The sequence below is a fragment of the Oncorhynchus kisutch genome, linkage group LG17 (assembly GCF_002021735.2).
Source record: "Oncorhynchus kisutch isolate 150728-3 linkage group LG17, Okis_V2, whole genome shotgun sequence".
In the NCBI taxonomy this organism is placed as follows: Eukaryota; Metazoa; Chordata; class Actinopteri; order Salmoniformes; family Salmonidae; genus Oncorhynchus; species Oncorhynchus kisutch.
Window position 1 is genome coordinate 86001730 of NC_034190.2, and position 12408 is coordinate 86014137.

The 12408-nt window shown below is 43.7% G+C and overlaps 1 protein-coding gene across 4 annotated transcripts in view; it reads left to right on the forward strand.

Annotated features, from left to right (window-relative positions):
• The window catches only part of mbd1a (methyl-CpG binding domain protein 1a), a 47472-nt gene extending 38236 nt beyond the window's left edge, over window positions 1-9236 (forward strand). For all 4 annotated transcript variants that reach the window (XM_020507042.2, XM_031794875.1, XM_031794876.1 and 1 more), the window contains 6 exons: window positions 522-602; window positions 4574-4678; window positions 4907-5227; window positions 5469-5687; window positions 6919-7089; window positions 8380-9236. In XM_020507042.2, coding sequence (XP_020362631.2) covers window positions 522-602; window positions 4574-4678; window positions 4907-5227; window positions 5469-5687; window positions 6919-7089; window positions 8380-8550 — 1068 coding nt within the window. In that variant the 3' untranslated portion in view covers window positions 8551-9236. The remainder of the gene's footprint in view (window positions 1-521; window positions 603-4573; window positions 4679-4906; window positions 5228-5468; window positions 5688-6918; window positions 7090-8379) is intronic.
• Window positions 9237-12408: the final 3172 nt, after the last annotated feature.

Sequence of the window (12408 nt, forward strand, 5' to 3'; positions counted from 1 at the left end):
GTTACATTAGGATCGCTTGAGGAACAAAGGGGAGAACCATTAGCACAGGCAGGTCTGATTTTAGGCTTAGCTGTACCATAGCCTCTGCCATAGAAACATATGGAGCGATGCTTTGTGTCCACAGTTGCACCTTTTTTTTACAGAAAACCATCTTGTCTCCAATGTTTCATAACTAAACATCTATTTTACTGAAGCTTGGTTTTTTTCATTTATTTGCGGAACACTCTTAAAGGTGTACACACGTAATTATCATGAGTAAGGAACTATCCAACTATTAAAATAGTTCAAATAACTACAATTGAATATGTATTTATTTATTTATTTATTTATACTTATTTATTTATATATATATAGATGTATATTTCTTTCTTTTTGAAATGTCACAAATGGATGATTTGCAGTATGGATCATATGAGATGGAGGTCATTACCTCTAAATGAATTAATAAGGACATTTTAGTTGTGTCGCAGAATTGGTTATCCAGCACAATATGATGTTTGTTTATCTTCCTCTGGTTCTAGATGTCTCCATCCTATATGCCTGTAACCCCCGGTAGTGGTGTATCTGGGTCAGAGGAACCCTACCCCAGCAGCTGTGTTCAGGTAAGGACCAACAACATACAAATGTACAGTTGAAGTCGGAAGTTTTACATGCACTTAGGTTGGAGTCATTAAAACTTTTTAACTCCACAAATTTCTTGTTAATTAACAAACTATAGTTTTGGGCAAGTCGGTTAGGACATCTACTTTATGCATGACACAAGTCATTTGTCTAACAATTGTTTAGAGACAGTTTATTTCACTTATAATTCACTGTATCACAATTCCAGTGGGTCAGAATTTTCATACACTAAGTAGACTGTGCCTTTAAACAGCTTGGAAAATTCCAGAAAATTATGTAATGTCTTTAGAAGCTTCTGATAGGCTAATTGAGCTCATTTGAATCAATTGGAGGTGTATCTGTGGATGTATTTCAAGGCCTACATTCAAACTCAGTGCCTCTTTGCTTGACATCAAGAGAAAATCAAAAGAAATCAGCCAAGACCTCAGCAAAAAAATGTAGACCTCCACAAGTCTGGTTCATCCTTGGGAGCAATTTCCAAATGCCTGAAGGTACCACGTTCATCTGTACAATCAATAGTACGCAAGTATAAACACCATTGGACCACACAGCCGTCATACCGATCAGGAAGAAGACGCGTTCTGTCTCCTAGAGATGAACGTACTTGTGCGAAAAGTGCAAATCAGTCCCAGAACAACAGGCTACCCGAAACGTTTGACCCAAGTTAAACAATTTAAAGGCAATGTTACCAAATACTAATTGAGTGTATGTAAACTTCTGACCCACTGGGAATGTGATGAAAGAAATAAAAGCTGAAATAAATCATTTTCTCTACTATTATTCTGACATTTCACATTCTTAAAATAAAGTGGCGATCCTAACTGACCTAAGACAGGGAATTTTTACTCGGATTTAATGTCAGGAATTGTGAAAAACTGAGTTTAAATGTATTTGGCTAAGGTGTATGTAAACTTCCGACTTCAACTGTACGTATGCATCCATACTGTGTGTGTACATACACTGTGCATTTGGAAAGGATTTTGACCCCTTGACCTTTCAAACATTTTGACAGGAAGCCAGTGTAGAGAGGCTAGCACTGGAGTAATATGATCACATTTTTTGGTTCTAGTCAGGATTCTAGCAGCCGTATTTAGCACCAACTGAAGTTTATTTAGTGCTTTATCCGGGTAGCCGGAAAGTAGAGCATTGCAGTAGTCTAACCTAGAAGTGACAAAAGCATGGATTAATTTTTCTGCATCATTTTTGGACAGAAAGTTTCAGATTTTTGCAATGTTACGTAGATGGAAAAAAGCTGTCCTTGAAATGGTCTTGATATGTTCTTCAAAAGAGAGATCAGGGTCCAGAGTAATGCCGAGGTCCTTCACAGTTTTATTTGAGATGACTGTACAACCATTAAGATTAATTGTCAGATTCAACAGAAGATCTCTTTGTTTCTTGGGACCTAGAACAAGCATCTCTGTTTTGTCCGAGTTTAAAAGTAGAAAGTTTGCAGCCATCCACTTCCTTATGTCTGAAACACATGCTTCTAGCAAGGGCAATTTTGGGGCTTCACCATGTTTCATTGAAATGTACAGCTGTGTCTCATCCGCATAGCAGTGAAAGTTAACATTATGTTTTCGAATAACATCCCCAAGAGGTAAAATATATAGTGAAAACAATAGTGGTCCTAAAACGGAACCTTGAGGAACACCGAAATTTACAGTTGATTTGTCAGAGGACAAACCATTCACAGAGACAAACTGATATCTTTCCGACAGATAAGATCTAAACCAGGCCAGAACTTGTCCGTGTAGACCAATTTGGGTTTCCAATCTCTCAATTGTTCCCCCCCCCTCATCAATCTACACGCAATACCCCATAATGACATCACAATAGCCCATAATGACATCACAATAGCCCATAATGACATCACAATAGCCCATAATGACATCACAATAGCCCATAATGACATCACAATAGCCCATAATGACATCACAATAGCCCATAATGACATCACAATACCCCATAATGACATCACAATACCCCATAATGACATCACAATACCCCTTAATGACATCACAATACCCCTTAATGACATCACAATAGCCCATAATGACATCACAATACCCCATAATGACATCACAATACCCCATAATGACATCACAATAGCCCATAATGACATCACAATAGCCCATAATGACATCACAATACCCCATAATGACATCACGATACCCCATAATGACATCACGATACCCCATAATGACATCACGATACCCCTTAATGACATCACGATACCCCATAATGACATCACGATACCCCATAATGACATCACGATACCCCATAATGACATCACGATACCCCATAATGACATCACGATACCCCATAATGACATCACGATACCCCATAATGACATCACGATACCCCATAATGACATCACGATAGCCCATAATGACATCACGATAGCCCATAATGACATCACGATAGCCCATAATGACATCACGATAGCCCATAATGACATCACGATAGCCCATAATGACATCACGATAGCCCATAATGACATCACGATAGCCCATAATGACATCACGATAGCCCATAATGACCTCACGATAGCCCATAATGACCTCACGATAGCCCATAATGACCTCACGATAGCCCATAATGACATCACGATAGCCCATAATGACCTCACGATAGCCCATAATGATAAGGCAAAAATGGGTTACATAAGTATCAAATCAAATGAATGAAGGGCTTTATATATAAATACATCAGCTGATATCTCAAAGTGCTGTACAGAAACCCAGCCTAAAACCCCAAACAGCAAGCAATGCAGGTGTAGAACGGTGGCTAGGAAAAACTCCCTAGAAAGGCCAAAACCTAGGAAGAAACCTAGAGAGGAACCAGGCTATGTGGGGTGGCCAGTCCTCTTCTGGCTGTGCCGGGTAGAGAGGAACCAGGCTATGTGGGGTGGCCAGTCCTCTTCTGGCTGTGCCGGGTGGAGATTATAAACCTAGAGAGGAACCAGGCTCTGAGGGGTGGCCAGTCCTCTTCTGGCTGTGCCGGGTGGAGATTATAAACCTAGAGAGGAACCAGGCTCTGAGGGGTGGCCAGTCCTCTTCTGGCTGTGCCGGGTGGAGATTATAAACCTAGAGAGGAACCAGGCTATGTGGGGTGGCCAGTCCTCTTCTGGCTGTGCCGGGTGGAGATTATAACAGAACAAATAATAATAATCACAGTAGTTGTCGAGGGTGCAGCAAATCAGCACCTCAGGAGTAAATGTCAGTTGGCTTTTCATAGCCGATCATTAAGAGTACCTCTACCGCTCCTGCAGTCTCTAGAGAGTTGAAAACAGCAGGTCTGGGACAGGTAGCACGTCATGTGAACAGGTCAGGATTCCATAGCCGCAGGCAGAACAGTTGAAACTGGAGCAGCAGCACGGCCAGGTGGACTGGGGACAGTAAGGAATCATCGTGCCAGGTAGTCCTGAGGCATGGTCCCAGGGTTCAGGCCCTCTGAGAAAGAGAGAATTAGAGAGAGCATACTTAAATTCACACAGGACACCGGATATTACAAACTGACCCTAGCCCCCCGACACATAAACTACTGCAGCATAAATACTGGAGGCTGAGACACGAGGGGTCAGGAGACACTGTGGCCCCATCCGATGATACCCCCGGACAGGGCCAAACAGGAAGGATATAACCCCACCCACTTTGCCAAAGCACAGCCCCCACACCACTAGAGGGATATCTTCAACCACCAACTTACCATCCTGAGACAAGGCCGAGTATAGCCCACAAAGATTGCCGCCACGGCACAACCCAAGGGGGGGGGCGCCAAGTATTCAGACCCTTTACTCAGTACTTTGTTGAAGCACCTTTGGCAGCGATTACAGCCTTGAGTCTTCTTGGGTATGACGCTACAAGGTTGGCACACCTACAGTACCAGTCCAATCAAAATCAATGTATGCATCTATAGTCTAATTGTATTAAAATCCCTGCCCTATCCCCAGCCCTACCCGCAGAGCTGTTACCAGGGTGACCATGGCAACCTCCAGTTCATCAGGATGAACGGCAACCAAATTACCATCACCCCTGGCCCCAGCCTCGCTTCTCAGGTAGTGAGTCACACACACATCATCATCACCGTATTCACAAATTCTCTAGCTGGTGCTGAATGGGACTTTTCACTGGAAATCTATTACATTGTCCCAGCTTGGTGCGTAAAACCAAGCTAGTCCATAAATTTTTTGTAAAACCAAGCTAGTCCATCAATTTTTAGTAAAACCAGCTGATCAATGTTTTTTATTTTATTTCTAATGCTCTCCTACTCGATTTCTCCCAAGGCCTCCGCAGTCCTGGAGCCTGCAGTTGAACCCCCGTCAGTTAACTACATGACATCTGAACCAACAGCTGTGCAGCAACTAGGTCCACCTCTGCACCAGCCCCTTACTGAGCCCTCGTCACCGTACAGTATGAGCAGGATAGAGACTGCCCCACTGGACTACACCGAGGAGGAACAACTAGTAGAGTTGTACGCCGAGATACCTCGAACCGTCATCCACCTCGGACCACCTGACCTGCCAGAGGTCACGGGGTCAAAGGTCATGCCTGGGTTGACCACCGAGGTCATCCATGATGTCACTCTTGATGATGTCACTCCAGAGGTGAGCTGTCTGTCTTTTAATCTCTCTCCCTTTGTTGGATTGGTTCTCTCTCTCCATCGATCATGGGCATGATTGGATTGGTTCTCTGTACAGGGCAAACTAAATTAACCTCGGATCAAGTGTTTGGCAATATTTTGACGTGTGTATTTAACCCAGTTTTTGATCTCTCCTCACATTCATCTCTGTCATTACTCTCTCTCTCTCTCTTTCACTCCTCCCTCTACCCCCACCGTCCCTCTAGATCACAGAGACCTTCAGTCTGGCCGACAGCAGCGAGTCCTGTCGTGACGAGAGGGAGGCAGCTCTGTTTGGGTTCCTGAGGGCCCTGCGCCGCACGGTGCTACCAGCCCACTGGGTAGGGGTCATGGCCAGGGGACCTCTAATACAACTCCTCCAGTGCTCTAAACTCTCTACCATGGCTGACACAGTTCTCCAGATCCAACCTGGCTTCTGCTTCCAGGTAGGGAAAAAAACTTCCAGGCAGGGAAAAAAGAGACTTCCAGGTAGGGGGGGGGGGGGCAGAGACTTCCAGGTAGGGGGGGAAAGAGACTTCCATGTAGGGAAAGAGACTTCCAGGTGGGGGGAAAAGAGACTTCCAGGTAGAGGGGGGAAAGAGACTTCTAGGTAGGGGGGAAAGAGACTTCCAGGTAGGGGGGGAAAGAGACTTCCAGGTAGGGGGGAAAGATACTTCCATGTAGGGAAAGAGACTTCCAGGTAGGGGGGGGAAGAGACTTCCATGTAGGGAAAGAGACTTCCAGGTAGGGGGGGAAAGAGACTTCCAGGTAGGGGGGGGAAAGAGACTTCCAGGTAGGGGGGGGAAAGAGACTTCCAGGTAGGGGGGAAAGAGACTTCCAGGTAGGGGGGGAAAGAGACTTCCAGGTAGGGGGGGAAAGAGACTTCCAGGTAGGGGGGGAAAGAGACTTCCAGGTAGGGGGGGAAAGAGACTTCCAGGTAGGGGGGGAAAGAGACTTCCAGGTAGGGGAGGAAAGAGACTTCCAGGTAGGGGGGAAAGAGACCTCCAGGTAGGGGGGAAAGAGACTTCCAGGTAAGGGGGGAAAGAGACTTCCAGGTAGGGGGGGGGGGAAAGAGACTTCCAGGTAGGGGGGGGGGGGGAAGAGACTTTCAGGTAGGGGGGGGGGGGGGGGGGGAGACTTCCAGGTAGGGGGGGGGGAAAGAGACTTCCAGGTAAGGGGGGAAAGAGACTTCCAGGTAGGGGGGGGGGGGAAGAGACTTCCAGGTAGGGGGGGGAAAGAGACTTCCAGGTAGGAAAAGTTAGAATCAACTTAGCCCGTGTTCCAGATGGCCCTCCTAATTCCCTAAAATTAATGCACTACTTTTGACTACTTCTTTTGGTCTCATTACTGATGAAGGCTTTAGGGCAGAAACGCCGTCCATAACTGTGACACCTCCTTTCTTTTGTATCAGTCCGTTTTTCCTTTTGGGCCGACGGCACCCAACGCCTCTCCTCCTAAGTATTTCACAACGTAATGGTAGGATGGTTCCTCGCAAGTTTTCAAGTGTCTGTTTACACAAAGACGATGGATTACGGTTTGTCCAGGCCCCCATTGAGTACTTTTCAGGGTGAGGAACCATCTAACATTGTTGTGAAATACTGAACCCCCCCCCTTTTTTAAGCTTGTGATCTACTGAAGGAGGAGTTGAGCTTGTTGTTGTGCATCGTCTTCAACCAGGTGACAGTACAGGGCCAGCCCCTGCTGCTGACCCACCCCCTGTATGAGGTCCACCCTCCCCGCCTCGGAACTATCACCCAGCTGGTGACTCTGCTGCTGGATCTGGAGACCCTGATGGTCTGCCCCGGCTTCCCCGTCAGGCTGCCCGCCCTGGGGGACAGGGGCATGGAGGTGAGAGCCAGAATGACTCCTGCCCTATGGGTCGATCTCCTGTTTCTGTAGTGAGACGGCTTGATGTACCAGGACACCCCCTGGACAGGACACTAGTCAATCTCCTGTTTCTGTAGTGAGGCAACTTGATGTACCAGGACAGGACACTAGTCTATCTCCTGTTTCTGTAGTGAGACAGCTTGATGTACCAGGACACCCCCTGGACAGGACACTAGTCAATCTCCTGTTTCTGTAGTGAGGCAACTTGATGTACCAGGACAGGACACTAGTCTATCTCCTGTTTCTGTAGTGAGACAGCTTGATGTACCAGGACACCCCCTGGAAAGGACACTAGTCAATCTCCTGTTTCTGTAGTGAGGCAACTTGATGTACCAGGACAGGACACTAGTCTATCTCCTGTTTCTGTAGTGAGACAGCTTGATGTACCAGGGCACCCCCTGGAAAGGACACTAGTCAATCTCCTGTTTCTGTAGTGAGGCAACTTGATGTACCAGGACAGGACACTAGTCTATCTCCTGTTTCTGTAGTGAGACAGCTTGATGTACCAGGACACCCCCTGGACAGGACACTAGTCAATCTCCTGTTTCTGTAGTGAGGCAACTTGATGTACCAGGACAGGACACTAGTCTATCTCCTGTTTCTGTAGTGAGACAGCTTGATGTACCAGGACACCCCCTGGAAAGGACACTAGTCAATCTCCTGTTTCTGTAGTGAGGCAACTTGATGTACCAGGACAGGACACTAGTCTATCTCCTGTTTCTGTAGTGAGACAGCTTGATGTACCAGGGCACCCCCTGGAAAGGACACTAGTCAATCTCCTGTTTCTGTAGTGAGGCAACTTGATGTACCAGGACAGGACACTAGTCTATCTCCTGTTTCTGTAGTGAGACAGCTTGATGTACCAGGGCACCCCCTGGAAAGGACACTAGTCAATCTCCTGTTTCTGTAGTGAGGCAACTTGATGTACCAGGACAGGACACTAGTCTATCTCCTGTTTCTGTAGTGAGACAGCTTGATGTACCAGGACACCCCCTGGAAAGGACACTAGTCTATCTCTCTGGCCCTTAACCCTAATCCAGCTCCTTAATGCTGAGTGGCACAGGTCCCAGTTTGATAACCTTTTTCCAATATATTCAATATTTAAGAACTACAAATGCACTCCAAACTATATCTTCAGGTGTTTGTAAAAGCAGACTAAAGTCTCTAGAATGCATCTTTTAACATGTCATTGTGCAATACCTTTTATTTTTTATATATTACATTTTTTACGATGTCCCGTTTTACCGGTAGGTGATGGAGCCGGTTCTTTGTGTGAGGGCGGCCATCTGTGAACTGCTGGTCCCTCTGGAGGAGGAGAGGTGTGAGAGGTGTCGAGACAACATCGTGGAGGAGGACCTGGAACTTATAGAGGAGGAGGACCTGGAATTTGAGCTGGAGTTGGGGGAGGATGGGTGGGTGTAACAGGGTTGGAGGGTGTGACTGGAGTAGGTTTGAACCCCCGGGACAAGACTGTGTTAGCCTGCTGAGCTAAATCCTAAACTTGTGTTAGCCCACCAAGCCATAACTCTAGGCAGGTTTACTTGTTATGCAAGTGTGGTTCACGGAACCAACTAAATACAGGGACCCAAGGCCAGGTTGCTCATCATACCAGCTCGGTTCACCGTACAGGACTTTGTTTTTGGAGAACCAGGACGTAGATTGGTGCGTCTCCAACCAACGCAGAAGTGCCTGCGCATGTGATTGACATTTCAATTTGGTGCTTTTAGAAATAGAATGGCTAGAAAATAATTCTATTCATTGTATTTCTATGACTAGAATTGTTTACTGTACTTATGGACATGACTGAAAAATGTCTTCCAACACATCACTGGTAGTTTACCATTAGATCAGGCAGACCAGTGCTGCTTTTTACTTCTACACTTAATGCTGTTGGCATTGAAACAAATGACATTTCTCAACACAGGGCAACTGGGATATCAACATGACTACTTGTCTTTGGGTTCTGGACCAGCTGTTTGTTTAAAAAAAGAAAATGTGTTTATCAGTCATCACTGTATTTCATAGACTTACAGTGCCTTGCGAAAGTATTCGGCCCCCTTGAACTTTGACCTTTTGCCACATTTCAGGCTTCAAACATAAAGATATAAAACTGTATTTTTTTGTGAAGAATCAACAACAAGTGGGACACAATCATGAAGTGGAACGACATTTATTGGATATTTCAAACTTTTTTTTACAAATCAAAAACTGAAATTGGGCGTGCAAAATTATTCAGCCCCTTTAAGTTAATACTTTGTAGCGCCACCTTTTGCTGCGATTACAGCTGTAAGTCGCTTGGGGTATGTCTCTATCAGTTTTGCACATCGAGAGACTGACATTTTTTCCCATTCCTCCTTGCAAAACAGCTCGAGCTCAGTGAGGTTGGATGGAGAGCATTTGTGAACAGCAGTTTTCAGTTCTTTCCACAGATTCTCGATTGGATTCAGGTCTGGACTTTGACTTGGCCATTCTAACACCTGGATATGTTTATTTTTGAACCATTCCATTGTAGATTTTGCTTTATGTTTTGGATCATTGTCTTGTTGGAAGACACATCTCCGTCCCAGTCTCAGGTCTTTTGCAGACTCCATCAGGTTTTCTTCCAGAATGGTCCTGTATTTGGCTCCATCCATCTTCCCATCAATTTTAACCATATTCCCTGTCCCTGCTGAAGAAAAGCAGGCCCAAACCATGATGCTGCCACCACCATGTTTGACAGTGGGGATGTTGTGTTCAAGGTGATGAGCTGTGTTGCTTTTACGCCACACATAACGCTTTGCATTGTTGCCAAAAAGTTCAATTTTGGTTTCATCTGACCAGAGCACCTTCTTCCACATGTTTGGTGCGTCTCCCAGGTGGCTTGTGGCAAACTTTAAACAACACTTTTTATGGATATCTTTAAGAAATGGCTTTCTTCTTGCCACTCTTCCATAAAGGCCAGATTTGTGCAATATACGACTGATTGTTGTCCTATGGACAGAGTCTCCCACCACAGCTGTAGATCTCTGCAGTTCATCCAGAGTAATCATGGGCCTCTTGGCTGCATCTCTGATCAGTCTACTCCTTGTATGAGCTGAAAGTTTAGAGGGACAGCCAGGTCTTGGTAGATTTGCAGTGGTCTGAAACTCCTTCCATTTCAATATTATCGCTTGCACAGTGCACCTTGGGATGTTTAAAGCTTGGGAAATCTTTTTGTATCCAAATCCGGCTTTAAACTTCTTCACAACCGTATCTCGGACCTGCCTGGTGTGTTCCTTGTTCTTCATGATGCTCTCTGCGCTTTTAACGGACCTCTGAGACTATCACAGTGCAGGTGCATTTATACGGAGACTTGATTACACACAGGTGGATTGTATTTATCATCATTAGTCATTTAGGTCAACATTGGATCATTCAGAGATCCTCACTGAACTTCTGGAGAGAGTTTGCTGCACTGAAAGTAAAGGGGCTGAATAATTTTGCACGCCCAATTTTTCAGTTTTTGATTTGTTAAAAAAGTTTGAAATATCCAATAAATGTCGTTCCACTTCATGATTGTGTCCCACTTGTTGTTGATTCTTCACAAAAAAATACAGTTTTATATCTTTATGTTTGAAGCGTGAAATGTGGCAAAAGGTCGCAAAGTTCAAGGGGGCCGAATACTTTCGCAAGGCACTGTACGTAACACGCACGCAGACTAGTAGCAATGTGTGAATGGAAGATTGGCTGCTTAACGTTCATTTATGATCTAGTAACGTTATACATACAATACCAGTCAACAGTTTGGACACATCTACTCATTCAAGGGGTTTTCTTTATTTGTGAAGTGTTCTACATTGTAGAATAATAGTGAAGACATCAAATCAATTAAATGAACACATATGGAATCATGTAGTAACCAAAAAACTGTTTAACAAATCAAAATGTATTTAATGTTTGAGATTCTTCAAAGTAGCCACCCTTTGCCTTGATGACAGCTTTGCACACAGATCACCTCTACCTTGTCACAACACAACTGATTGGCTAAGACACATTAAGAAGGACATAAATTCCACAAATTAACTTTTAACAAGGCACACCTGTTAATTGAAATGCATTCCAGGTGACTACCTCATCAAGCTGGTTGAGAGAATGCCAAGAGTGTGCAAAGCTGTCATCAAGGCCAATGGTGGCTACTTTGAAGAATATAAAATATATTTTAATTTGTTTAACACGTTTTTGGTTACTAAATGATTCCATATGTGTTATTTCATAGTTTTGATGTCTTCACTATTATTCTACAATGTAGATAATTTTACAAAATAAAGAAAAACCCTTTGAATGAGTAATTGTGTCCAAGCTTTTGACTGGTACTCTATCAATGTGTGTATGGAAGAATGTCTGCTTAACATTGGGACTACATACTCTGTTCATAATGGAACTTCTGATATCTTCCTGTTGCAGGAACATTTTTTTTTGCGCATTTTAAGAATGGAGCTAGCTAGTTTGTTCGTCTTTTCAAGAACTGTGAACTGCCACAGTGACGTTACAAAGTAGAAGTAGTAGGCTGCTTTTATCCCTTTTCAGGTTAACTTTCACATTAACGACGGCATTATACTTGCTTTTCTGGTTCAAAGTTCAGTTATTTTAATATTTCTGGTTCAATTTTCAGAGTTCTATTATTTCTGGTTCTATTTTCAGAGTTCTATTATTTCTGGTTCTATTTTCAGAGTTCTATTATTTCTGGTTCTATTTTCAGAGTTCTATTATTTCTGGATCTATTTTCAGAGTTCTATTATTTCTGGTTCTATTTTCAGAGTTCTATTATTTCTGGTTCTATTTCAGAGTTCTATTATTTCTGGTTCTATTTTCAGAGTTCTATTATTTCTGGATCTATTTTCAGAGTTCTATTATTTCTGGTTCTATTTTCAGAGTTCTATTATTTCTGGTTCTATGTGAATTCAAATGCATTTTTTAAAAATACATGTAAAAAATAAAAATAAACATTTTACAGAACTAGACCATCACTATCTACTCTCCCCAGCTGACTGAACAAAGTGCTCACAGGCTAGCTTACCATTGCTCCCAATATTTCCCGAGACAGTTGTAGTGTTGGAATGAAGGTCTGTGTCGGTAAGAAATGGTTTTGATTATGTCAATACACTGGACTGGATAGTCAGTGAGAAGTAACGGGGCCCCAATCACCTTTTTTATGTTCACGTGTATCTGTTCTCTTTGTTTTGTTTAACAAAATAAATAAATAAAAATGTTTTCAAAGATTTTATATGTTGTTCACGGGAACATACAAGGACCACTCTGTCT